The sequence below is a fragment of the Nematostella vectensis genome, chromosome 15 (genome assembly GCF_932526225.1).
Source record: "Nematostella vectensis chromosome 15, jaNemVect1.1, whole genome shotgun sequence".
Classification (NCBI taxonomy): Eukaryota; Metazoa; Cnidaria; class Anthozoa; order Actiniaria; family Edwardsiidae; genus Nematostella; species Nematostella vectensis.
In genome coordinates this window covers 8,700,075-8,727,842 of record NC_064048.1, presented here as the reverse complement: position 1 = coordinate 8,727,842, position 27,768 = coordinate 8,700,075, and the positions used below count along the sequence as shown (strand labels likewise).

The window sequence follows — 27,768 nt, the reverse complement described above, 5'->3', positions numbered from 1 at the left end:
AGTTTTTATAAAAGTAAATCACGAAAACATTCCAAAAAAGTTAGGCTTTAATAACGACATACATAATTTGTCGTATTTCGAAAGTTTTGCAATGTTATTTCAGTCAGAACTCTAGATATCGACTTTTTTCCCACGGTCACGTGATTGATGACGTCATATTTTAAAAGTTCATGATTGTAAAATCCCATGTGCTATTTGTCATATTTCGAAAGTTTCGTAATGTTTTCTCAATAGGAACTCGAGAAAATGTTTTTTCCCACGGTCACGTGATTGATGACGTCATGAGAATAACTAATACGGCGTTGTCTTCGTTATTACATTTGTACACTTAGGTTAAAGTTTGATGACTATCGGTAAAAAGGGGACGTAGATATCGCGACAATTGTGATGTAACGACTTGCCTGCTGGAACGTTCAACGTCACACAGTCACGTGATTAATAATATTTGATATCATACATGCATGAATATGTTTGTTGTACTTTTTGTACAATCGTGTCAAAATTTCGTGACAATCGGCCATATACCTGCCGAGATATTACACAAATTATCACATTTTAGTTGCCTGCTAACTTCACCGAGTTGCCTGCTGAGTTGCCTGCCAGCTTTACTATGGTCTCAAAGCTTGTAGAAATACTATTGAATCTTCGTTTTGTCCTTGGCAAACGTAGCGATAGAACGTGACTCAATGACTAAGTGCTCATTTGTATTAACTGCATTAATTTGGAGAGCCAGTGCGCTTCAGCAGCCAAGCAAGTGTGTGGAACAGGCAAAACACGAAAACACAAAATTATTGTAAATGCAAGGACTCTTATATCGCTACCCCAATGTACAACCCCAAACATGTGTACAGTAAACCGAAAAAAAGCTCTAATAGAGATTAATCGAGAGTGGAAGGTAAAATATGTTAACATAACATTTAAAAGCCATGGTAGGTGATGCATTCAGGCATAAAAAAACCAAATCATTTTTCAAATTATTCTTTAGTGTTTTGGTTTAAAGACGGGCACGAGTTTTGCTGAAGAAAAATAGGTTTTATATTTGCTAAACACTTTCATCCACTAAATGACTGCTGAATGACCCAACAAAAAGAGTTTGATTCGATTAACGGGCTGGAAGAGTTCGTTTTCCGACTTGTTTTTCAGTTCCGTTTCAACTATTTCCATGCAACATTAAACTGCAAACAATTTTAAAAAAATACTAGCTAAACACAGCCAGCTTCTATAGCTCGTTGTTTGTACATAATGTTAAGAGGTGGTGTAGTTTGCCAAACTTTAGTTTGCTTTCCCTGCCAAGTTTAGCGCGCTTTTTTATTGCGGTTTATGCTTTGTATTATTGTAATACCAGTCAATTAAAATTCCAGCGACGCGTAGGAGGGTTAGATTAAACTTTGCATTATCATTTGGATGCTTATAGTTATTGAGAACATGAACGACCTTAATCGCTAAGAACTCAAGCCAGCCACACCTTTGATGTGTTTTATCTAATTCGGCAATTTATATGATGAAATCTTGAAATGACCATCGACAGTTCGCCACCGTCATTAAAATAAAATCTATAATAGCACTTTATTTAATGCCATGGTCACGTTTTGTAAAAGTCAAAGAAGTTTTAGAGACAACTTTTATGTCCACAGAAAGAAATCCCCTAAACTAATGTTGTGCTTCAAGCTGGTAAAACTGCTATAGACTCTTTGCTATGCCCTTGGCAAACGTGCCAACTATTCAAATCTGATGAGAAGATGCGCTTCAGCAGGCAAGCAATAAGTGGGTGGAACAAGCGACGCGTTATTTTATCCACAACAAATATTCTGTTCATCAATGTGCCTATCTAGAAGAGTACTGAATAATACTTTTACAAGTCTGATAGAAATCCCTTAATATGGAATATCTAGGAAGATTACAAACAAATGAAAATGAATAACTAGATGAGTTTCTTAGGCGTGGTTGCCTATCAACAAAAGAATACTGGAACATTCAATTTTGTGTCGGTTTGAAAGGCACGCATGATTTTGGTTTCTGAGAAAATACGGTGAACTCTGAATCAATGCCTTTTTTCCTTATATTTCTATTGCGACTATTAAGGGATATCGTCGCATCACAGCAATAACATTTGAGTGTCTTCGGTTCCATTTCAACTATTTTTATCCGTCTCATCTATATACCAACGATGCAGCGATCCGTTACAAGGCGAGTGTTAATATTACCACGCATCACACCACGTCAGCTAGAGACGCTGGAACCGCCGTGGAGTAAACATCTAGTTAAAGGTAAGAGCAGGTAAAATGACAGATGGTATCGTTAAAGTTAAAGAACATTTCCGAGAATGTCACTTTCAAGCGTTAACGTCTTTCTTTGTTTTGTTAATTTTTTTTTCTGAATTTATTGCTGTCATTTGAGTTCTAAAGAACGTTTGTTTATACAACAATAACACATCTAAAAATCATTCTATTAAAAAAAAACTGCTATTAATACAAAGTCAAATAATGTTTGAACAATATTGTCCAGCGAACCTAAAGCGCCTTACACCTGGCTTCTTAAATTTTGACTAAAAAATTGCTTCCATACAATCATGGACCGTTTTTCATCGCTTGGGGGCGTTTCCTTTGGCTGGCGAGTCTGAATGGAGTGGAGTTTAGATGTTGCAGCGCTAATGAATAATAGTGGTTGTTTTAAATGCGGGAAGAAATGTGATCTCTGTAGCAGTTATTTTGTTCAATCACGACATTTCATTAGCGCTGCAACTGGCAAGAAATACTTCATAAGGCAACGTGTTTCTTGTAATTCTAAGAATGCAATTTACCTAGCAACCTGTCGGAAATGTAATTTACAATACGTGGGTTCCTGCACTACGGAATTCAAGGTGCGCTTTCACAATCATAAGTCCAGTATGAGAACTAACAAGAAAACATGTGAAGTCGCCAAGCATTTCAACCGCAGCGAGCATAATTTGAGTGATTTTGACTTCATTGTAATTGAAACAATAGCTAGGCAGGATCTGATTGGTCTAGACAGTGTTCTTCTCAATAGAGAAGCGTACTGGATGATGCAATTATTTACTTTGGCTCCCCATGGTCTAAATAAACGCAGGGAGTATAAGTCGAAAAATCGAATTCATTTCAATAACACATAGCTTTATCAACAATTTGTAATCGCCGTTAAAATGGTGTAATTTAAGTACACTATATTTAAAGAATTCACAAGTTGTAAGTATATAAGGATGTAGTTTTAAGCCCATTGTATTTTTTATTTTTTTAACTTATTTTATACTGAAGAAGGCCGAAGGGCCGAAACGTTTAGTAAATTTATATATATATATATATATATATATATATATATATATATATATATATATATATATATATATATATATATATATGCTTGTCAAGAAAATTACGAATTAACTATGCTTTTTTAAATACGTACCTGATTTGCAACCGATGTTCCGTACTGAAAATTGCTAACTGCTGCTTCGTCGTTCAGACCAAAATGAAGGAATACTTGCATCACCTCAATGTTAACATTTTCTGTTCCATTATCAGCTCTAATGCGCCTCGGCACTCCTAACAAAGTGAAGTGATTTTAATAAGATAAGTTCTAATTTAGGAATATAAAGGAGCCTGATAAATAATGTCTAACTTTCCTTTAATCATTCTAATGCAACCAGCGAAGTAGTCGGCCACTATAGCGGGGTCGTTGTTAGATGATGCCACCCTCAGCCACATAATTCGTCTGGAGTACCTAATATGAAAATAATTTTTACGATTACTAGAGGCTGCTGTCATTCAGTACGAACAAATTTTCCTCAATCACCCCTGGTTTTTGTCTGTAAACTCAAAACTGGTAGGTCCCGACCGATCCACACTGGAATCACCGGACACTTTCGCTGTTTCTCCTAGCCTTGTTTCGCCCCATGACAGGTAAACCGGAATCCGGAATCCATGAAAAAATGAGACTTGGAATCCGGAATCAATGCTACTGTAATCCAGAATCCACACACTAGGATCCGGAATACAAGACTTAAGCTATGAAATCCGGAATACAAGAATCCTGGACAACAAAAATGGAATCCTGAATCCACGGGAAAAAACCCACATGAAATCCGTAATCCTAGGATTCGGTATTCAGAACCCTATTGGAGAACCTGTCATGGGGCGACTTGTTTCAACTTACCCGTCAATGCAACCATGGATGCAAAATCCAAACGGCTTCAGCTTATCGTACCCATCTATATGCCAACAGTAGTTCGGACCCTAAAATATTGAAAAAATATTTTGTAGTCTATTTACTTGTTCATATCATAGTGCTGGTTTATAAGAAAATTTTGAAAAGTCATTGCCGTTTGGGGCTCTGTCTATAGGCAGTTTTGACAGATTTCGCCGGCAACTCGATGCATTGCCGCATAGGACCCTTTCCGATGACTAGTCACTCTGTTTTATGTTGTTCTTCTGAAACCCGAAAAGTCAATATCCTGAAATGTTGTGGAGCTTAGCAGTTTCAGGATCCCTGTTTTACAAGGTTTAATTATAGTGTATGATCTCGAATGATCGGAGATCGACCCGTTGTTATGATCGCGTTTCTATTTCGTACTTACTTGCGAGCGGTAGGTCACAGTCTCACAGTCTGTGAGATTTCCTGCGTTCTGTACCTTCTGGGTCAAGCGTTCTCAACGCAATCCGTACAGTTTCTCTGAAAGTGCATGGATAACATCTTTCAAATTTTGTTACTAATTTTAGTGCTTATTTTTACGGTGCGCAATTGCTGTACATACCTATTAATTTGTAGATGGTAATCATTTCGCAGTCTCTGGTGCATTTGTCTGTAACCAATGCAGTTTCCACTTCCGAATAGCTCATTCTGTATAGATAAATATATAATGTTATTAAACGAAGGATTCCATATTGCATTGTTCTTTGTACATGATCTCAGGTAGGTTTTCGCAGACATATCTCAAAGGGTGCAAAATAGCTAATTTTAGATAAAAAAAAACATCAAGGCCAAGCTTAGAGGCTATATTTTTTTTAGTTTGTGCATCTCCTTACCTCTATCATGCCTATGACTGTTGCGAGGTCAGGTACCCCTTCCCTCCTCTTAAGGTTCATCTTATGTAGAAGTCGTTTCAAATGTCGGAGGCTTAGCATTGTTAAAAAAAGTTTGCCAATCGCATTAGCAACTGTAGCAAAAGGCGTTCTTATAAATCACAATATTCACTATAACATTAAGAAGCATGAACTCACCTCAGGGTCTCGCCATGATGGACATACAATAGAGCTAACATTTCCTTGTATTCAAAACCTAAATGAAAGTACTTCTTAACAAGATCATTTCCTACCAACTGCTGTCAAGGAAAGCAATTTTCAGCGCCTATACAATGCAAAATATTAAAGAAAAACAATTACAAGACAAAAAGATACGGGAAAGTCCCTGTTCATTAGCAAATGCTGGCAGATAATATGACATGGCAATGACTCTTCTAGGGAAGGCTCCAAATGATCCACATGTTCGTACACATATCATATCTGACATCTTGCATCTGACATCTTGCATCTGACATCTTGCATCTGACATCTTGCATCTGACATCCTGCATCTGACATCTTGCATCTGACATCTTGCATCTGACCTCTTGCATCTGACATCTTGCATCTGACATCTTGCATCTGACCTCTTGCATCTGACATCTTGCATCTGACATCTTGCATCTTACATGTGATAATATCGTGCATCTTGCATCTGACATGGCCCCTATGGGCTTCCATATCTATCTCAGACTGCCATGGATAACTTCCTGGCTCAGCATCGAGAGTGTAACATGTACTGCAAGTTACTCGGGCTAAAAAAAATTAATTTGAGAAAGGAAAAAGACTAAGACAATCAATAATACCGTGAGTAAAACATTCATAATTGATTTTTGCACAATTGTACAAAATGGTTGTAACCATTTTGTAACCCCGGATTTTTAGATTTACACAAATACTTTGCTTATAACACGAGTTAATGTTAATTCGGAGTGTCAATTCAAATTCGGAGTTAGCGAATTTTGCTTGAAACATGAGACTTTAAGTGCATTCTTGAGCAAAACGTGGTCAAGAGGTTTAAAAACCTCTTGACCCCGACCAGAAAATAAGCGCGTTTTGCTTAAAACCTAGACAAGGTAGAAAACTGTGCTTGTTTGCTAGTGTTTTAAGCAATTCGCGCTTTACATCGTATGTTCATTTTTCGGGTTTATGATAGCGGGAATCGAATACAAAACATACCCATGCCTGGCTGTGTAAGTTTCTAATGAGTTTCATCGGTGGAACCATACGATAATAGTTATTTGTATTTTAAATGAAGTCGCTCCTTTCAACTGCGCAGAAAAAGTATATATACTAAAGGCTGCCTTTAACAATTCATAGCTACCCAAAGTACATATAGTTATTTTAAAGTCGTGAAAATTGTCCTCATTCTTTATGGTTATACTTCTACCTAACGTACGGAAAGTAAGCGTATTGTGCTTAAAATCCCGATAAAGTCGAAAATACTGCAAAACGCTAAAAATTATAAGGATATGACCAGTAGGTTAGTGGCCGTCCCCCCCCCCCAATGTTTTCTTAATGTTTCTTCAACCCCCCCCCCCCCCCCCCCCTAACCTACCCAAAATATTTCGAGGCCTGCTACTGTAACCGTCGGAACTTGACATTTACCGTGCGGTTACGAAAAATGTAGAAACAAATGCAATACTGAAGGCAAAACTATCAGGTTCTGACACCAGCCAAAAAGTAGGCAAAAAATAAATGGAATGAAACGAAAACAATCGAGCGAAAGGCAACGTAAGAACGAATACATGATGCAAGGCATGGACTTATAAGGATTTATTAACAAATTAAATAATAAATTTTAAGTGATAACAAACATAGTCAAATCCGGAGAAAAGGTAACCTAAACCAAAGGCTAGTTTTAAAAACAAAGTACTTACAACTGGTAAATCAAACTGAACACAACTGGCATGACAGGCCCGTGCGGACAGCGCTCTAAGCTTGTAGCTTATCTCTGCTGACTGTCTTCCCTGAGCAACTGCATATCTCGCTCCCGCATCACGCCGCGCAAGCAATGCGTCTCCTTTGCTCAACGGTACTAAACTAAAAAAAAAAAAAAAACTAACAGATACTGTAAACACAGCCGCTTTTATACTCGCTTTTGGACGCGCATTTTTCAAGGGACGCTAACATTTACTACCGTTCAAATTACTCAGCGCCATTGTCCTGTCAAATTTAGAAACTAATCTTCCTGGGAAATGGTAAAAGGACGCTTACTTGATTCAATTATCACTATCAAGCTATTGATATTAATCTAAAGGAATTTGAAACATGTTGAAAGTAAATTCCTAAACGTGTACGGATCGAATTAGAATCACGTTTGAGAAACAATCCGTAAAATACGTAAAACAATTATAATCGCAATCCAAAAATCGCTTCCTTAAAATCTTAGCAAAATCTAAAATAACCCAAAATACCACCTGGTCACACTACGGCCCTGCATAAAAATTATAATGATCAAAAAATGCCACTGGATGGCCATTTCTAAATTATCTCAATGCTTCTAAACACGTAACGAATGACCTTCGGGAACGAAATATAATCGCACGCGATAGCCATACTGAAAGATTGCTCTTGAGCAATGCATGTTAGGACTGAAACGGAAGATGATAAAAGTGGAATAAATTTTCTTAATAACATTTATGTTTTGTTTACTAAAGAATTACTCATGTTTCACTTTAGGTTTTATTGACTGTTTCACATCAGCTAGTCTTAAAACCAGATAATAACAATGTCAGAATAAACCCACAAACCGTAACAGTTTATCGAGCCCTATAGCCGCTCAAGCGAAAGCGGATGACAAACTCGTGGAACAATTGCACTAACTTCCTGTTCTTAGATTGCGTACCTACGTCATCGACAAGGTATATAAATATGAGATCTTTTGTTCCAACTAGAGGCCTAGTTTGGACAACAAGAAATATTGCATCTCAAGTGCGTAGTTTCCACAGCATTTGGAATGAAGCTTAACCTTGTTATTGCTGGGATTCTAGTGATGGCCGTATGGGCGGTAGGTTGGCTGATTTACATTTACATTACATTTATTTCCTTTTTCCGTCAGCAAAATGGAAAACTAGGGAGTAAATTTGCCTCGAAACACGGGGAACACAATACGATACAAGAATAAATATCTCTTTTTGTTTATTTTCTAGATCGCCAAGGAAAATGTCGAAAAAGGTATGAGATACGTTCCCTCATATTGGCTAGAATGATTTTGTAAAATCAACACACTTTTCCATTTTATTTATCTACCTTGAGCGATTTGCGAAAACATAAAAAAATAGATATTCGATCCATTTTCTATTTGCACGGCGCTTATTCTATACAACTCGTAGCTAAAAAGACGAGAAAGAGTTGTTTCTGCGCTGACATTAGTTTATGCTTTTGCATTTGCCCACAACAAATGGTCATTTTTTTTCATATTTAACTAAGTTAGGGGGGTCAACCTTAACTTGTTCGCATAAGAAAGGGGGGTGGGCTTACTTAAATAGACATCAAAATGTTTGCTTTGTATTCAGATTTATCAAAATTTCGACGCGCAAATGGTTAAAATTGTCACTAAGGCTAAGTTCAAACGTCGTAAAATTGGCACTAAGGCTGTTCAAACGTCGTATTATCCATGAGCCGTATTCAATGCAAATGCATGCAAATGAATCGAGTCGATTGTTTTATCTTCATTTTCACGTATTAGCATTGAATACTGCTCATGGTTAAACCTCTTTGCAGTCTCACTAAGGACCGCTCTGTTCTATAAATCTCTATATATCTCTCAACCCTTATCAGCCAAATGAGCTTGTTGTTTAGTCTTGACGTTCCCCAGTCGACTGAGCTCAAACTCAGAAAGCGGACTCCCTTATTCTAGTAGCCGCATCAGGACGACAAAAGGATTATGTCATGAAGGGGAGGTATCTCTTAGATGAAAAAAAACCGAAACGTCGCGTTTAACAATCTCAGGTCTATAGGCCTGTTTTATATCTTTTTTAGGAAAATATTACTCAATCCGTTTTAATTATATGACAGAAAGAAGAAAATTCCAACTCTGCTCTGGACCATTTCCAGAAACAGAAAATTCTCGGGTTCTCCAATGAAACGCTTTGCGCTTGTAGGTCTGTATATATAGGCAAGATAATATATTTTTTTAAGCAAATGTTTCTCGAACATTTGGTGGTTTTATCGAACTAAGCTATGCGGTGCTGATGTATATCCTCGAGTAAAATGCACTACGGAGCAAGTGAGTACAGGTAGATAGAATTAAGGAGGGGTCTTCGAATTTGTTTTTTTTTTTAAACAGGAAGGGGTCAGAGTTAGCTATGCAATTTTTCATTATTCGAAGCTTATTTTACGCCCCCCCCCCCCCCCCCTCCCGCCCTTCTGATAATAGCCCGCTAGCCGGCTCTCCAGTTTGGAAATTCCTGTTTTCGGGGTGTCAGCGAAAAAGAAAGAAGAACTCCTTTCTTCTCTACTCTCCCCTTTTCCCCGAGGGGTGTAGAAGCCCGCTCATAAGGCCTTACAAGATTGGTTGGATTACCTCATTGTTCTATTGTATTCTCGTTATATCGTTTTTGTTTCTCTTTGTTTTGTCTGTGGTGCATAAATCCAATGAGGTAAAATCTTCTGATAGCTTCTACATGACCCTTTCTCCCTCTTCACTCTCTTGATTTTGTCTGCGCCACAGATCCTAAACGTAGCCGTAGCAGGCCTTGAAAGATTGGGGGTGGGGGGGGGGGGGGGGTTGTGGGGCACATTTCTCCTACTGTCATTTTTTTTAATTTTTGAAAATATCTTGGGGGGGGGTGTGCACGTGCCCCCAGTGCCCCACCCCCTGCTACGGCCCTACTCAACAACGAAAACACTCAGGAAAGGCGGCTTGCAGGTTATCCTGATATTTATTACACAGTCCCTAATGCTAATGAGTAATTATTTTTGCTGCATCTTTTACAGAGGTCCACTCGCGCTCCAAGCGTAATGTAGCTCAGTTTGGACTCATGATCAAGTGCACCACTGGCCGCAGCGCTTTCGACTACAACGGCTATGGGTGTTGGTGCGGCAAGGGCGGAAGTGGTAGAGCAGTAGATGCCATAGACAGGTGAGAATGCGTGACGATGAGTTGATTGCGTTACTTTTGAAGAAGAGTAGCTAAAAAGCTAAAACCTTTAAAAGAAAAAGTCGACAACAACGCAGGGTCTTTTTTAAACGATATTTCGGCAGGCCAATACCTGCCTTCTTCAGGTTATAAATGAGTTACCGTGGCATGTAACAGCTAGTATATGTAACGGTTAACTAACAAAAGATAAAAATAGTAATAGGGGATGATGGTAAATAGGGAAGTCCGACGCACACCAGCAGATAGAGGCTGTCCGGTGGTTTCTTCCTAGGTTTTTGTAAAAAGCTAAGATTTTTTGAACTCCTAGAATGTATATCTGCGGATATTTTAATGCCATCAAAATGACGGTTATTGGTAGGTCGATTTGACGCTTTTAACCTCAGATATTTGAGGTCGTCGAGGTCGTTTACGCCTTTCTTTGGTGTCAAACCACTGGCCTCCCAAGTATTGTATTTCAAACAACAAAACGGTCTATTCAAGTTTTATTAAGATGGATGGGGAATTGATTCAAGGTATCGGAATTAATCAAAGTATATATGTACAGGTGTTGCCTAGCTCATGACCGCTGTTACCAAAGCATAATAAGAAGAAAGGACTGTCAATTCAAATTCCAGCTTTACACTGTTTATTACTACCGTCAAGGCTGCAATGGATGCGGTAAGAGAATAGGCCATTCCAGCTAAAACTCACGCGTGCACGGCATGTCGGTTAATGTGGTAGATTTGTCAAACGAACTTTTCAAGCGCGCGCGCTGCATTCTCGGTAGTTGTGCTGGCCGGCCTCGGCATTTCTGAATGAAAACGTGCACGCGCACTTATAGCTGGAATCGCCTATCAGAAAAAAAAAATGAAAGAATAGTAATAAGATTTGAAATAGTCATGTCAGCAATTTGTCTTTTAAAGCATGAAGTTTTATAAAAAAAATTATACTAGAAACTATTAAAAAAAAATTGTTAAATGAAATTTTAGTATAAAACCACATATGAAGAAAACGTTGTCGTTTTGAGGGACTGGTACCGAGTTTTTTGTCAGATACTTTCTCCATTGAACAAGGATGGTCGCAGTCACTGTTTTTCTCTTCTGATTACAATTCACTAAGTTTACGAAGCATCTGCGGTACGGCAACCTTAAAAATGACAAGAATCATGCAGTTTTTTTAAATAAGTAATATATTAGTGACCGCGTTTGTCAAAATCGACAACTTTTGGCTAAATTTTCTTGATATGTTACTTTAGACACCTGTTATTGACGGAAAGAAAAATATACAATGGGTTATTGGATGTAGCTAAATAAAGGGGACTACTTGCCAGGCCGCAAGTGTCCCCCCAATATAAGGAAACACCCTTAGGGGCGTGGCTGTGTCCCCGATATTTTCTTAATGTATTATTTCTTAATGTTTTATTATTCTGTATCGACCCCTCTCCCAAAGTTTCGAGGCATGTTACAGCTCTGTTCTTGGGTGTGCATAATATATATTCTATGCATAATTGTCTTGGGTAATTGCTGTGCATATTTTTCTTCAGAAAAGTGATTTTTTATGCTTGTCTTTTCACTTTTTAATGCAGCACCTCTCACCCGTCGACGAAGGCATGGCTTCAACAACAAATGCCAGTATTCCCTCTGCCAGTGCGACAGACGCGCTGTGCTGTGTTTTCACGGGAAAAGATATAACAACCGATACAAGAATTACAACAAGAAGCGTTACTGCTAGATAGCAACATCTGGGAACTCGCTTAGAACATCGGACTTTAGTGCGCGACAATTTCAGGGGCGTAGCCAGAGGGGTGGCCCAGTGGGTCCGCCCCCCCCCCCCCCTCCCCCCCTTCTTACTGCCAAAAATACAATAAATGTATGAGAAATCAACTAAAATACAGGAGAAAATGATTTGAAAAGGCCTTTTGGAACCCCTTCTGTTAAAAACCCTGGCTACGCCGCTGAATATTTTTTTCGAGTATTCAAAACTCTATTATTTTTCAAGATACAACTTTCCCTGTATTGTTTAATACTTTAGATATAAGATTGAGCTGTCTTAGTTGTGGGATGGATTGAAATACACCGTAAGGCAAGTGGATTTAATTCAATACTGAGATGAGCATCTCATTTGCATGGGGTTTTATAGCTTTCGAAGAAGCACGTCAGCTATCGACAGACTCGTACCCAGTCGTTATTTGCTGTTGCGGGGACATCCACAGGAACCCTGAAGGGGAAACGGAAAAAAAAATTCCGACCTTATGGCATTAGATCCCCGCCAAAATTCAAGTGTCGTATTTTAACCTACACTTCGCAATTTCAACGTTAACTTTTCAATTTCAAACTCAACTTTTCGTATTTACAACTCAACTTTTGAATTTCGAAGTCGATATTTCGTATCTGCGTGCTTTGGTTTTCAAGTTTCACGTTGAAACTTGAAAACTAAAGCACGCAGATACGAAATATCGACTTCGAAATTCAAAAGTTGAGTTGTAAATACGAAAAGTTGAGTTTTAAATTGAAAAGTTAACGTTGAAATTGCGAAGTGTAGGTTAAAATACGACACTTGAATTTTGGCGGGGATCTAACGCCATATGAAACCGCATCCTGGCCGTCATGCACCGTGCGCTTATTCAACCTTCCCCAAATGCATCGCGCGGCTTCTGGGTACGAGAGACCTAGCTAGCGATGTTTTATTTTGTGTACGCATCACGTGCTTCGCCGACATAATCAAGCTAGGCTAACGCAAGCAATGCACGATACTTGGCGCTGTGTGTATAGAGAGGAGTTTACTAATTGAGCTGGACATTTATGAATTGTAGTCATGTTTTGATTTTATGTTTTCGCGTGTTATTGTTTATGTAATCGCATTATCCATTATCTAATTAAAGTACATTTCAATTCCACTTGTTTTGATTGATTTTATTGTCCGAGGGGACCAGACCCCAACCTTCTCATGTGACGAAATGAGTTCGACTCCGGTTTACACCTTCCTCGATAGTAAAGGAAATAGTTACTTTTATGTGTGCATTTGGATAGATAAATCTAGTGACTTATTGCAAGAGCTAAGGATGCCGATTTCAATCAATTGATCCGTGGTTAGTGACTACTAGTCTCGACCCTGCCCCTCTACAGACGCCCCTGTACATTTTGTTTCTTTAGCAGGCGCTAAGGTATAGGTATCATATAGAAAAAGGATAGTATTTGACGATCGTTCAATAAAAAATAACCCCTTTAAACATTGTTGTTATCCTAGTGACATGACGAAAAACATGACTTGACGTTTCCAATAAGTACTTAGTGAGTAATATCAAACAAAATATAAAGTGCGACTTTTTCTAACACTGAGGCGACTTTTTGTAAATTTTCATTGAAATTTGAGCTTTTCGTCCCTGAGCTCATACATAGCGCAAGGATGATCGACAGATATCTTAAACCTTAAAAAGCCAAAATCTAGGTATGTGCATTTCGGCCTCACGTCATTTGTGTTTTGCAAAGGGAAAATCAGTCCGGAATACAAGGAACTGATGGCCATTGTGAGAAATTTTATCTTCTTTCTCCATCCCTTCAAAGTGTGCATGTTCAGGGTTTTCCCGTCTATCCTAGTTAAGTTCTTTGATTGAGTCTTCTGGGATCTAACTTTTCAATGGGCTACCTGTGTTGTCGGCCCAGCCCCCCGCACTTGGCTGATTTGATCTGTTGGTTAAGGTTTCTTCATTTAATTCTACACTCTCACCATACTCCACACAGCGAGGGCTCCTGTGATAAGAACTCTAGCTCCTGTGAAATTAACTCTTTGTATTTAAGGTCAGTCGATCGTTTTTATTGGCTTTATAATTGGCCTAGTGTCTCATAATCACTTTCTGCAGTAGCACACGATTGTTTATTATGCGTAGGCGAGATCAAGTTGAATGTCATTTTACACAATCTATATTCAGATTTTACGTAGGCTAATCATTTTTGGCTATAAATTTTCTGTCCCTTGATTGCTTGGCATTTCGTCGTTGCGTTGTTTAATCTCATTGCAAAACACAATATTATATAATAAACAAAAATACCAACGAAACCACCTGAAATATTGAACTTCTAAAAACCAAGTCAAGGTGAATTTGAAGTATTATATAAGTTGAGTATTAAGTTTGAAGTCTCTTCCTTCCATTCAGTAAAAGTATGCATACCTATTTTTATTTCAAGCTTTTCTGTTTATCATATTGCTGTGTATCACGTATTTATATTCTGACAGTAAATTGAAAAGAATATAAATGAATTTATTATTTTATTGCCATTTCCTTTTATTTGTGATTTTATGTATTGTCAATTTCATATTATCTTCAGTAATAATTGATCTTTACTATTATATCTGTATGTTTTTAATCCTTGACTATTTTACAGTAGATAGTGGTTTCGATTTGCACATAAGGTTTTTTTTTTCCAGAACCCCTGATATTATGCTAATTTTTATGTGAATTATCATTAAAAAAGATAACACAGCCATATGCTGATAGTGGTAACAGGTTGTGAGTAATACTATACTTTCAACTTACAGCTAAATGTATCTTGATGTGGATTTGCTTAGTAGTGTTCAGTATCTACTTTATGCAAATCACAGTGCAATAAACCCTTTCCTAACCAAATTGTCTTACCATGTGGCATCACTTTTGGTAATGCTGTTTGCTTTGAAAAATGCACATTCAGACAACACCTCCCATTTTGTTTAGCTTAAAAATATATAGTCATAAATCCACTGAATAATCTGACTTGTTAACAAAGGAAAAAAAAATAGAAAATGCTGAACACCAGGGGCTCATCAGTAAGGGCAATCATCGGTTTATTTAGACACCAGTATATAATATGGAACAGCTTAGCAGATAATTTGATAAAAGTCAATATCTGATATTAATTTTCAGTGATCATGTGAGAAACAGGCCTCGGAATTGTGACCATTTTAACTACAAAACAAGCAGGTCATGAATTCATGTTTGGATTATAATTAACATAAGTGGTGCTTCTTATTTGACGACTGTGAAGAATGTGTAATCAGCGTTATTTTTGCTTAAAAATAATTTGTCTCAAATGTATTTACTCATCCAGACAACCAAGGTGTTTTGTTTTCTTCTTCATGGAAATAAACTGTTGAGTTAAATAAGGTTTTTTTTTCTACAGACAATGAGCTACCCCCCTCCGGGTGGCTATGGGATGTACGGCTATGGGGGTATGCCCCGGCCAGGTGCCCCGCCTCCAATGCCGCAACAGCCTCCCCCCCTAGGATTTGATGCCATGGGACCTGTAAGTTATGTCCTATTATCATGATAAGCAATTAATCAAAACAAGTTTTGTTACAATAAGAGACGCTGCCATGCCCACCTTTAATAGCCAACCAATGTTACAAAGAAATTATACTTTTTATCACTTGAAGTTTTGAGGCGTTGTTCAATATGAAATTGTTAGACTCACCTTAACTTTACTAGCTAAAAAAGAGCTACTAAGATTTGCAAAGATGTACCAATATGATGGCCAATATGAAATTGTTAGACTCACCTTAACTTTACTAGCTAAAAAAGTGCTACTAAGATTTCCAAAGATGTACCAATATGATGGCCAATATGAAATTGTTAGACTCACCTTAACTTTACTAGCTAAAAAAGTGCTACTAAGATTTCCAAAGATGTACCAATATGATGGCCAATATGAAATTGTTAGACTCACCTTAACTTACTAGCTAAAAAGGTGCTACTAAGATTTCCAAAGATGTACCAATATGATGGCCAATATGAAATTGTTAGACTCACCTTAACTTACTAGCTAAAAAAGTGCTACTAAGATTTCCAAAGATGTACTTAAGAAAGGCATTATGCCAATGGTGGGGAGTTCCATTACTGATGCTTGGCTTCTAGAAACACGGCTCAACAACTCTCAGTGCCTAAATTCTCATGTCTGATTCATCAGAAGACAACAAACATTCCACACAAATTTAAGGTGTTACTGGTTGCCCTTTAATTCTGTCTTTTGTACTGTTTAAACAATAAAATGTTGTATTTCCAGCCCCAGCCAGGAGGGATGCCGATGCCAATGCCAGGCCCTTACCCCTCATTTGGTTACCCCACGTCAGTACCAGGAGCTGCCCCGCCCTATGGAGGACCCCCACCTCCTGTTTCCTGTGGTAAATTTGGCCTGATTCTTATTTTCTTTTATACCCTTGATATAGCAAGTAATAAGCCTGGTAAGGGTTATTTTTCATGAATTGTGAACAAAAAATTAAATTGTTAATCATGGAATCTTGAAAAGAAAAATTTATCAATTTAAATAAACATTCTTCAAACATTATTATTATTATTGTTGTTGTTGTTGTTTATTTTGTTGTTTTTGTTATTATTTATTTTGTTGTTGTTGTTTTTATTATTATTGTTACATTAGGTCCTCCTATGGGGATGCCTAGCATGCCAATGCCAGGTTATGTGCCTCCACAACCAAGTCCTGCGTATGGAGGCCAGGGGAACTTATCATTTGGGGTAAGTGAAGAATAATGAACCAGGCATGCATATCTTATTTTACATGTGAACCCAACACTTTTCCCACACCTTTGGGAACCCTAAAAAAGAAGTCAAGTTTTACATTATTTTATATTATTACTATTATTATTATTATTATTATTATTATTATTATTATTATTATTATTATTATTATTATTATTATTATTATTATTATTGTTGTTGTTGTTGTTGTTGTTGTTGTTGTTGTTATTATTATTATTATTATTATTATTATTATTATTATTATTATTATATGCATGGAGCTCTGGGCTTTATTGTCCTAGAAGTGTCCGTATTTAGAAGGTGATGCAGCCTTTTAAAAAAATTAGGAGCAGGTAATTGTGAGTTTGGGTTGAAAAAAAAAACACCCACAAACAAAACAAAACAAATTATTTTCCATCTGGATGGAGACAGTCAAACATCCAGGGAGGCTTCTTGTTGAGCTGGCAGCCAGCCCATTGAGAAGGCTGCTGATGTTCTCAATGAAGAGTTTTCCTTTTTAAGCAGGTGCTCTGCTTGAAACATGTGCTTAATAAAGTCGGATTGAACAACCCTGTTTGTTTATTCTAATAAATTTAGGCTGCGGCTATGGCGACAACAGTGTTCCCGTCACATTACAAAGCAGGAATGAATAACCCTGGCCCAAGTATGCCACAGCCTTCTGCTTCAATGGTAAGGCATGGTTAAAACACAGTTAAGAATTTAGTCATCATCAAATGATAATTGAACTAGGGGTTTTATTTTATTTGCCTAGTTGCTTTGCATGAAGTCTCTCTTTATACACCTATTTCAAATAAGGTTGCACCCTAGAACCTATGTGTCATAACCCTCTGTGGTCCATGGGTAGCATATTTTAGTGGTTTTATCCTTGTATTTGAAAGCTATGTCAATGTTCATAACATTGTAAACAAGAATTCTACAGCTTTTGAAACCTGGATTTGTAGCTTATTTGCTTATTTACTTGATACCCATGAGGCACTGCGGGTTACGATACACAGATTCTCCAAATGCAACCTTATCTGAAATAGGTGTATATACCTACCATGTAGTACTAGGTTCAATGTTTTGTTTATGTCAATCTCTACTTCAGCCAATGTCAGAGCCCCCCATTGTACCCTACTCCGCCCCACAAGGGGTCTCATCTGCACCATCATCATCAATGTCATCAGCGCCACACCTATCCTCAAAGCCTACTCGACAGGGCCGCCCCTCAGTGAGAGAATACACCTCATTTGATGGCAGAAAAGATGCAGATACGCTAAGAAAGGCAATGAAAGGATTAGGTAATTCCTTTCTATAGTCCTTTATTTAGCTATATATGAGTACAGGGCAATTGCTTTTAATGTCGTTTTTTTTCTTTTAGAAAGAGAAATTGCTGTATCTGTTATGAAAATGTTGCAGTTCCATGCTCGAAAGGAAACATGTATCTTAAAAAAATTCTACCAAATGCAAAAAATTTGTTTAAATCATACCATGATCAATTAAAGATCTAGCAAGGTTTCACTCTGTCTTTTTTTCCAACACTAGGTTGCGATAACAAGGCTCTGATGTATCTGCTGTGCTCAAGAACAAATTCCCAGAGACAAAGAATATCTCTTGAATACAAAACCATGTTTGGAAGGGTAAGGATAATCCTAGCCTGCCCTTGGTGTGGTGTTTTTTATTGGTTGATAACATACAGGGAGTTCTCTTCATTCCTGATGGGACGTAAGGCCAGATACGGGAAGCTGCTGGTGACTCAAATCATGTCACTAGAAAAAGCTGGGTATGGCGCTAGACAAACAGCAAAACAAAAAAGTGATGTAAAATATTTCTTGTGAAAAGAGTATGAATTTAGTGACTTCGTAGTATATTACACCAAGCAGGTTAATGCTAACCCAGGGATGAATCCTCTTTTTATCCAGTTAAATTTCGAGATAGAGGTATTTATCTGTGTGTTAACTTTAACCTGCTTTCTATGAACCAGCCCCTGACTACTAGACTCCTCAATAATGGCATGCTTGTTAGATTTTGAAACGGCTGTATCATGTCTTGTCTTTGTTATTCTTAGAACATCACTTACTTATTGTTTATGATGTTATTATTTGTTTATGAATAACAAACAAATGATATCACCAAAAGATATATTGTTTGATACCGCCTTTTTTGTGTAACACAATCGCAGTTGTTTGATATTCAAGAGGGAAGTTTAAACTTATTAGCTTGCAGCTATTTCAATATGCAGGTGATGTCCTCAATAATGAGGTGTCCCTATTAAGCAGGTGATTTCCTAAATAATGAGGCGACCCTTTTAAGCAGGTGATGTTCTCTATAATGAGGTGTCCCTATTAAGACGGTGATGTCCTTAATAATGAGGTGTCCCTATTAAGCAGGTGATTTCCTAAATAATGAGGTGACCCTTTTAAGCAGGTGATGTTCTCAATAATGAGGTGACCTTTTTTAAGAAAGTGATGTCCTCTATAATGAGGTGTTCCTATTAAGCAGGTGATGTTCTCAATAATGATGTTCTCTATAATGAGGTGTCCCTATTAAGACGGTGATGTCCTTAATAATGAGGTGTTCCTATTAAGCAGGTGATGTCCTCAATAATGATGTTCTCTATAATGAGGTGTTCCTATTAAGCAGGTGATGTTCTCAATAATGATGTTCTCTATAATGAGGTGTCCCTATTAAGCAGGTGATGTTCTCAATAATGATGTCCCCTATAATGAGGTGTCCCTATTAAGCAGGTGATGTCCTCTATAATGAGGTGCCCTGCTTTAAAGGTCCAGGTGCTTTATAAAATGGGATTGAAATTGTTTTCATCACAGGATCTCATAAAGGACTTGAAGAGTGAGGTGGGCGGGTATTTTGAGGACACTGTTATCGCACTGATGACCCCTCCTGCGGAATATGATGCAACACTGCTCAGAAAAGCTATCAAGGTAAGATTTTATTAGTGTGCACCTTATAATCTGATAAGGATCATTGGCGGATCCAGGGGGGTGGGCAGGGGGTGTTTAAACACGAGGTTCCGCTATAAAAGGGAAAGCTCCCCCCACCCCCGGGAACATGACGGAAAAACATTTCACATCTAATAAGGAGGAAAATTTCTCTAAGTACTTAGTGAGTAATAGCAAACAAAATATCAAATGCGACTTTTTTTTTAATTGATGCGACTTTTTGTAAAGTGTCATTGAAATTTGAGCTATTCGTCTCTGAGCCCATACACAGCGCAAGGATGATCAAGGAAAAAATATCTTAAAAAGCCAAAATCTGGATATGTGCATCTCGGTCTCACGTTATTTGTGTTTTGAAAATCATTCTGGAATACAAGGAACCGATGGCCATTGTAAGAAATTGTGTCTTCTTTCTCTATCTAGAATTGCGTATTTTCCAGGTTTTTCCGTCATGTCGCCCCGGGGGCTCATACTTTGCAATTATAATCAGAACACTGCAACGCTAGCAGTCACAAATTATAAGCCTCCTGTAAAATTGCTTTTCTCTGATCCTCACAAGTCGGCTGGAATAAATTTTGCACAGTTGTGTTAAGAAATGTGTTTAGATGTGTTAAGAGTTGTGTTGAATTAGTTATTTGCTATCCACTCACGTTTTCGGTGCAAAATTTTAAATTTTGCGCTATCCAAAATCTAGTGCACCTGCATAAATTATTCTCGCGCTGTGATGAAAATGCTCGTATTTTAGAGCGCACACAGCTAGGTATACAGTAGCATTATTTTACGATAGATAGAAGCATTTTTAGATGGACAACTCTAGAAATGATATTTATTTTGGTTTTTGGTTCCTTATAATTTTTAAATATATATATATATATATATATATATATATATATATATATATATATATATATTTTTTTTTTGGGGGGGAGGGGCACATGCCCCCAGTGCCCCACCCCCTGCTACGGCATTGCTGTTATCAACATGACCTGTCTGTATGCCCATGCTCTTATTTCAAACAGCATAAAAATCGAGAAACAGAACTGTCCAAAAAGGCGCCACGAAAAAAATGTATTGCAAGGCATAAAATTGCCAGTCCCTTAAAGAAGGCTTATCACGCCGGCATTTTCTCAATGGCAGTCACACATAGAATCCATTTCCATCGGCTAATTCAAGCAAGTAACTAAGAAACGCTCAATCAAATAACAGACTGCAATCGTGGATGGTTATTTTTTTAAAAAATTTTTTTTCGAATAATACGCTCTATTTTTAATTGCAAACAATTACAAGGGAGTGGTTGACCGACATTCTTTAATCATTACCATTTCCCTGTGTTTGTAGGGCTTAGGGACTGATGAAGCTGTTCTGATTGAAGTCTTGACAACGAGGACAAATGACGAAATAATTGCCATACGCAATGCCTACAACACTTGTAAGTTATCTCGTATGAGAAGTGTTCCGCAAGAAACAATGGAGTCACCGTCCGTGCTATAACTCGCCCCCAAGTCGTTTTATATATTTGCTACAAAAAGTATCTGAGTGTTACAAGAATGGTAGTAGCAGTGTTGCTCAGGCTAAATTCTGGTAATAAACCACGAATTTTCCTCTTATTTTGCACAAGGCGAATTTCAGCTAAATAAGAGGGAATTTCTTGGTTTTTTATCAGAATTTTGTCTGACAAACACTGTTCCTACCGCCCTTGGTGCTGTCACTAAAATGACATCTTATATTGTTTTTGTTGCTGTATTCTCACGTGACTTTATTGTTCGTTTTCATTGGTTGCAGTATTCTCACGTGACTTTATTGTTCGTTGTCATTGGTTGCAGTATTCTCACGTGACTTGGAAAAAGACATCGCGGGTGACACTTCTGGGAAATTCAAAAAGTTCCTCATCTCCCTATGTAACGTAAGCTCTAGTTTGTAACGCATGTTTTCGAAGCCATGCAAATGAATTGTCATTTGAGTTTTGGGTTAAGTCCGTGTTGAGTTGTGAGCTAAAATTTTTATCCCAGGCGAATAGAATCGAGACAGCGCCAGTAGATTATTTGAAAGCACAACAAGATGCACAGGTAAGGCAATCAATATTTATCCCCTCCCTCATTGGTCAAAAGACAAATCGCATCAGCCAATCCTTTATCATTCTTTTCATTAAAAGATACATAATACCACAATCTAGTTCTTAACAAACTGTAAAAGTGAGCCGTTTTAAAGGGTTAAGGTCATGTCGGTTTCAGTCTTTTTATTAAAAGATACATAATACAACAATCTAGTTCTAAACAAACTGTAAAAGTGAGCCGTTTTAATGGGTTAAGGTCATGTCGGTTTCAGTCTTTTCATTAAAAGATACATAATACAACATAATCTAGTTCTAAACAAAATGTAAAAGTGAGCCGTTTTAAAGGGTTAAGGTCATGTCGGTTTCAGTCTTTTCATTAAAAGATACATAATACCACAATCTAGTTCTAAACAAAATGTAAAAGTGAGACGTTTTAAAGGGTTAAGGTCATGTCGGTTTCAGTCTTTTTATTAAAAGATACATAATACAACAATCTAGTTCTAAACAAAATGTAAAAGTGAGACGTTTTAAAGGGTTAAGGTCATGTCGGTTTCAGTCTTTTCATTAAAAGATACATAATACAACACAATCTAGTTCTAAAAAAACTGTAAAAGTGAGCCGTTTTAAAGGGTTAAGGTCATGTCGGTTTCAGTCTTTTCATTAAAAGATACATAATACAACACAATCTAGTTCTAAACAGACTTTAAAAGTGAGCCGTTTTAAAGGGTTAAGGTCATGTCGGTTTCAGTCTTTTCATTAAAAGATACATAATACAACAATCTAGCTCTAAACAAACTGTAAAAGAGAGACGTTTTAAAGGGTTAAGGTCATGTCGGTTTCAGTCCATGTTTATTGTTGTTTTCTAGGTCTGCCAATGATTTTAGCTAGTATCAAAAGGGCCGTAGCGGGGGGATTTGCACTGGAAGCATAACCCCCCCCCCCCCCCCCCAAATAAAAATATATATATATATATACATATGAAGAAAACGTTGTCGTTTTGATGGACTGGTACCGAGGAATCTTAGTTTCTTTTCAGATATTTCTTCATTGATCAAAAAAGATCACAGTCACTGTTTTTCCTTCTGATTAGAAATCATAAATTTTACGAAGCACCTGCGGTGCGGCAACCTTGAAAATGACAAGAATCATTCAGTTTTTCCAAATAAGGAATATATTAGTTTCCTTATATGGAAGTGACCGCGTTTGGCAAAAACGACAATTTTTGGCTAAATTTTCTTGATATGTAAGGAATGTCCAGAAGGGGCGTGTTTGTGCTCCAATATGTTCCTTAATGTTTCTGTATTGTGCCCTAAAGGATCTTCAGCCCTGCTGCAGTTCTTGTTAAAAGATATTTACAATAACCGCCCACGATTCTGATAAAAAAATCTTTTTTGTAGTATCTCAGCTATTTACTTGAATAAGCTAAAAAAATGGATGTTTCCTGTGACTCGATGTTGTTTGAAATAAAAGGTTCGTTTGACCTTCTTCAAGTATATATTCTCAACATAGGCACTTGTCCCTTTTTAGGCGTTATACAAAGCCGGCGAGGGTCGATGGGGCACCGACGAATCCAAGTGAGTAGTGGGGCCAGATTCATCATCTATATCTTACATGATTTTTTGTTAGATGCAAGAAGTTATTTTGAGCTATCGACCTGATGTGCGTGGGCTATGAAGCCCATGCAAATGATATGTTCATCCAGGGCCGTAACAGGGGGGGGGGGGGGGCACTGGGGCACGTGCCCCCTCCAAATATTTTTAAAAATTATAAGGAAATGACTAGTAGGGGCGTGGCTGTTCCCCCATTGTTTTCTTAATGTTTCTGTATCCCCCCCCCAATCTTTCGAGTTCAGCTACGGCTTTCATCTCAGTAGTGAATTCAATCCGTTTAAATCACAGTAAATTGCTATCCATTCCACAACTAAAACAACTCAGTTCTGTTTTTTAAGTATCACATAATACAGGGAACAAGGTTGTATTTTAAAAAAAATGATAAGAGTTTTAATTATTGAAATCAAAATCGCGAAAGTCGGATCTACAGTCTTAATATTTCATAACTAAAAGGAGGTCAATCAAATTAGTTGTTTGAATTTAGAATTTATGGTCCTGTTACACAAAATAATTGTATAGATGTCTATTCAAGGGCGTCCTCAGTCTATTCTTACATTCAGACCCATGTCGCTTACAGTGATATTATCCAAGGCATATTTTTTTTTTTTTGTTTTCTTCAGGTTTAACAGCATCCTTGCTTCACGGAGCTTTGATCAGCTGAGAGCGACTTTCAACGAGTATTCAAAAGTAAGTGCCACCCCTCCCCCCCTTCTCCCCTCCAACTCGTGACTGTTGTTCATGACACGCAGTGACGTCTTCTGTGCATCTATTAGAGGACAGACGCATAAAACGATGAGATCTATTTGATTTATACAGCAAATAAAATGGTTTCTTAAGGCCTTGTCACACGTACGTTTTTTCTCTTGCGACCTGCCTCGCAAAAAAATTGTTGCAGGTCGCACGCGCATGTTTTTGCGTGTGACACCCCCTTTGCAACTTGTTTTGCATTTCTCAAAGTCGCACGAAAAGTAGAACGCTCTTCTACTTTCTGCAACAAATTGTTTCAAGTCGCAGGAAAAACTTCACGTGTAACAGGGCGCGTGCGACCTGCGAGACAAGTTTTCAATTCTTGGGTTGCAAATGACGTCACATCCGCCTCATTAGATATGCCAAAGTTGAAGTGGTAGTCAAAACAGACACGCGAAGACGGTTGTTTACATTTCGTACAAGTGCCGTGCACCTGTTAAAATGTCTTATATATTCGCTGTTTTCGAGTGAACAAATCAATATATCCAAAAAGAGGAAGGTTTCTTCAGGGTTCTACGGAAATTTTTACGAAAAGGCGAAAGAATTTACAGAACAACGGCGTGAAAAGCTGCGAAATTCGTACTTTAGTCTGGCAACAGCAGGGGGTTTCGCACAAGTCGAGAGTTAGAGAAGGTTTGAAAGCAGATTTGAGTAGATATTAGTCTCCTGAACAACGCCTGGTAGTTAGTGGAATCGAATTATGGTATACGTTTTGAATTATTTACGTTTTTCTTTTTCGGGTGAAAAACCACAGAGTACCCGAGTATGAATTTTACAAAATAATTTATCTCTTGAGTAATAATGCTGGTCCTTGCAATTTATTTAAGTGTGAATCTGTCATTTTTCTCCTGCCGTTCTGCAGGGAAAGGTAGAGAAATTCAAATTTTCATCCGTTTGCAAAATTATCGTGTTTTTCGCCGAACAAAACGTAATAAATACACTTACCAGAAGGCAATCATTTTTCATCCGTTTAATACCGAGGTCTTTCAATCATCCACAAACGAAAAGTTGTAGGACTGCAAGTTTTTGTAAGCTTTCATCTCGTTTGAAAAATAAAAAGAGGATTGCAAGCTAAAGACGAGTGAAGGATATAAGTTGAAAATCAGTTGAAAAATCTACATTTTTAGGGGTCAACTCTGTTACAATAACACATCTCTTGAAAGTAATGCTATCGAATATCTAGACTTAAAGAGCGAAAATAATTGGAAAATACGGGAGAAACCTGGTTTTTGCCTACAGGTGCCATGTTCGCGCGTTGCTGTTTTTGACCACCACTTCATCACCCGAAGTAAATTGACACGCCAAAAGTCACGTGACTGAAACCCAAGAATCTAGTTTTGGGGAACGCGCGCGCATGCTGACGCCAAGTGTGCGTGTGTCCTCTACTTGCACTTTTGACCAATCAGAGCGCGCACTTTTGACCAATCAGAGCGCACAGTTTTGACCAATTACAGCGCGCACTTTTGACCAATCAGAGCGCGCGATCTACGAGTCTCGTTGTATAAAGTTTTATTCCATTGGTGTCCTATGACGGAGACTTCATTTAGCTGCTTTCGATGAATGGTTCTCTCATCATGTTTCAAATGTGTAACTGTGATCTTTTGTGTGCAGATATGCAAATATGACATCGAGGAATCCATCAAGAGAGAGATGTCAGGGGACTTGCGTGATGGCATGGTCACGATAGGTAATATCACACAGCACCGCAAATGTCAGGGGACTTGCGTGATGGCATAGTCACGATAGGTAATGTCACACAACACCGCACATGTCCGGGGACTTGCGTGATGGCATGGTCACGATAGGTAGTATCACACATCACCGCAAATGTCAGGGGACTTGCGTGATGGCATAGTCACGATAGGTAATGTCACACAACACCGCACATGTCAGGGGACTTGCGTGATGGCATGGTCACGATAGGTAATATCACACAACACCGCACATATCAGGGGACTTGCGTGATGGCATAGTCACGGTAGGTAATGTCACACAACACCGCAAATGTCAGGGGACTTGCGTGATGGCATGGTCACGATAGGTAATATCACACAACACCGCAAATGTCAGGGGACTTGCGTGATGGCATGGTCACGATAGGTAATGTCACACAACACCGCAAATGTCAGGGGACTTGCGTGATGGCATAGTCACGATAGGTAATGTCACACAACACCGCACATGTCAGGGGACTTGACAATATCCTTCATAAGATGGACAATTATTTTGAATTCAGATCGGACGCGAAACCACGAACTCGGCTGTAATTTTATTCTTTTCTGCTTTCCAGTTCGCGTCGTTAAGAACGCACCAGCCTTCTTCGCAGAAAAACTCTACAAGAGCATGAAGGTATATTCACAATTTGTGTATTGTTCATATGATGTAGTGGTACACTATTGGTCACTTTCTTATGTCACGTGTCACGTTGTCCTGTGTGACCTCAAAATTTCATTAAGGTCACCTTGCGCTGTGTACCCTTACGCCTATGCTCATGTCGCGCTGTGTTGCTTGACCTCACATCTATGTTCACGTCATTCTGCGTTGTGTGACGCCCACCTGTGTTCACGTCATTCTGCGTTGTGTGACGCCCACCTGTGTTCACGTCATTCTGCGTTGTGTTACGCCCACCCTCGCTCACGTGTGTATTTTGTGATAGGGACTGGGTACGGATGACAAGACGCTGATTCGTATCGTGGTCACTCGGTCAGAGGTGGACATGCTGGACATACGGGACGAGTTCCACAAGATGTACGGCACAACGCTCGCAAGATACATCTCGGTAAGCGTCCCTACCCCCCCCCCCCCCCCCCCCTCCCCGTATCTATAGGGGCAATTAACTCGAATTCTACCGATAGTGAACCCTTACAGGTGATTCCTTGCACACAGATTGTGTGATTCCAGAAAAGAGATCTATATTTCCGGCATCACCCGGGTAATCAACCTTCCGTTAGGGGAGGGGTGTGGGAGGCTAATATTCCTACATTGGGGTGGAGGGGATCAACTCCATTAAGAAAACACCGCTTTCCTGCTTTTAGGCGGACGAAGAGGGTAGGATTTCCGTTGCAAGCAACTACTTTCCCCTCTCCTAGCTGGGTGCTGTACTAAGAACTGAGCTTTACTTTACAAATGGGTTCTGTTCACTGTCTATTTCCACAAGCCCCCAGTAATAAATGTCAGATTTCCCATCTTTTTTTTCTGTTTTCACAGGACGATACAAAGGGTAACTACAAGAAAATCCTACTTCAGCTAATAGGCGAGCCCGTAAAGTGACCCACTGCCATGACGTCATAGATTACCCAGGTCCCATCGGCAGCTTAGTAACGAGGCTGACTGATTCCCAGTCTATCGCAGTTCACTGGGCGCACAGGAATCAGATGAGCTATTGAATCAATTTAAACATGTTTATTTTAAAGCTTTTAGTATATAAAAGGTCCTCAAAATATTGGTCAATCACTGAATTACATACCTCCATAAGCAGCGAATTATTATTTCGTTTGTATTTTTACAACTTTATCTTAATATCAGGCGGCCCATTTCTAGTCATTTTTAGAAATAACTGGGAGGCGTGCCTCCCTCTACCCCGCCTCAGACTGAAGGAAGGGGGCGTGGGCCTGGATCAGATCCTGACCGTTGTCATTGAATCGAACTCACGACCTTCAGATTTCTCAGTCAGATTATGAGACTGACGCGCTGCCTACTGCGCTAGAGAGGCCTACATGAGAAATGTGTCTTTTCTATGCGT

At 38.5% G+C, this 27,768-nt stretch overlaps 3 protein-coding genes across 8 annotated transcripts in view; 2 read left to right on the top strand and 1 right to left on the bottom strand.

Moving 5' to 3' along the window:
• Positions 1-7,591, bottom strand: part of LOC116601842 — a 34,791-nt gene extending 27,200 nt beyond the window's left edge. Inside the window, exons 1-9 of one of the 5 annotated variants that reach the window (XM_048722896.1) lie at positions 6,955-7,590; positions 5,412-5,829; positions 5,235-5,325; positions 5,040-5,130; positions 4,769-4,854; positions 4,592-4,686; positions 4,171-4,250; positions 3,641-3,738; positions 3,424-3,560 (exon numbers count right to left, since the gene is read on the bottom strand). In XM_048722896.1, the coding sequence (XP_048578853.1) occupies positions 3,424-3,560; positions 3,641-3,722 (219 nt within the window). In that variant the 5' untranslated portion in view covers positions 3,723-3,738; positions 4,171-4,250; positions 4,592-4,686; ... (3 more) ...; positions 5,412-5,829; positions 6,955-7,590. Of the gene's footprint in view, positions 1-3,423; positions 3,561-3,640; positions 3,739-4,170; positions 4,251-4,591; positions 5,830-6,954 lie in introns of all 5 variants that reach the window. The other 4 variants (XM_048722900.1, XM_048722897.1, XM_048722898.1 and 1 more) reach the window with 4 other exon arrangements.
• On the top strand, positions 738-13,053 carry LOC116618305 (acidic phospholipase A2 E-like). 2 transcript variants are annotated; one of them, XM_048722902.1, is made up of 6 exons: positions 2,162-2,267; positions 7,972-8,084; positions 8,227-8,251; positions 10,016-10,160; positions 10,723-10,835; positions 11,743-13,053. In XM_048722902.1, exons 2-6 carry the CDS (start codon positions 8,034-8,036, stop codon positions 11,886-11,888), a joined length of 480 nt encoding a protein of 159 aa, XP_048578859.1. In that variant the 5' UTR covers positions 2,162-2,267; positions 7,972-8,033; the 3' UTR covers positions 11,889-13,053. The 2 variants fall into 2 exon arrangements, with proteins under 2 accessions (XP_048578858.1, XP_048578859.1); XM_048722901.1 differs by lacking the exons at positions 7,972-8,084; positions 8,227-8,251 and adding an exon at positions 738-895 and having other exon boundaries at positions 2,174-2,267.
• Positions 13,054-13,818: 765 nt separating this feature from the next.
• On the top strand, positions 13,819-27,466 carry LOC5503010 (annexin-B12). The gene is made up of 17 exons (XM_048722572.1): positions 13,819-13,954; positions 15,311-15,433; positions 16,190-16,307; positions 16,562-16,656; positions 17,257-17,349; positions 17,768-17,960; positions 18,205-18,299; positions 19,488-19,601; positions 20,955-21,045; positions 21,440-21,519; positions 21,626-21,682; positions 23,197-23,243; positions 23,900-23,966; positions 25,638-25,713; positions 26,317-26,375; positions 26,683-26,805; positions 27,234-27,466. The coding sequence occupies exons 2-17, from the start codon at positions 15,314-15,316 to the stop codon at positions 27,294-27,296; spliced, it is 1,491 nt and encodes a 496-aa protein (XP_048578529.1). The 5' UTR covers positions 13,819-13,954; positions 15,311-15,313; the 3' UTR covers positions 27,297-27,466.
• The last annotated feature ends 302 nt before the right edge of the window (positions 27,467-27,768 follow it).

Coding starts and splice junctions, on each gene's coding strand:
- LOC5503010 (XM_048722572.1), top strand. CDS start 15,314: ATGAGCTACCCCCCTCCGGGTGGCTATGGGATGTACGGCTATGGGGGT. Junction 16,657..17,256: donor AGGGGAACTTATCATTTGGG/GTAAGTGAAGAA, acceptor TAATAAATTTAG/GCTGCGGCTATGGCGACAAC. Junction 21,520..21,625: donor TCCTCATCTCCCTATGTAAC/GTAAGCTCTAGT, acceptor TTTTTATCCCAG/GCGAATAGAATCGAGACAGC.
- LOC116618305 (XM_048722901.1), top strand. CDS start 842: ATGTGTACAGTAAACCGAAAAAAAGCTCTAATAGAGATTAATCGAGAG. Junction 10,161..10,722: donor GCAGTAGATGCCATAGACAG/GTGAGAATGCGT, acceptor ATATATGTACAG/GTGTTGCCTAGCTCATGACC. Junction 10,836..11,742: donor TCAAGGCTGCAATGGATGCG/GTAAGAGAATAG, acceptor TTTTTAATGCAG/CACCTCTCACCCGTCGACGA.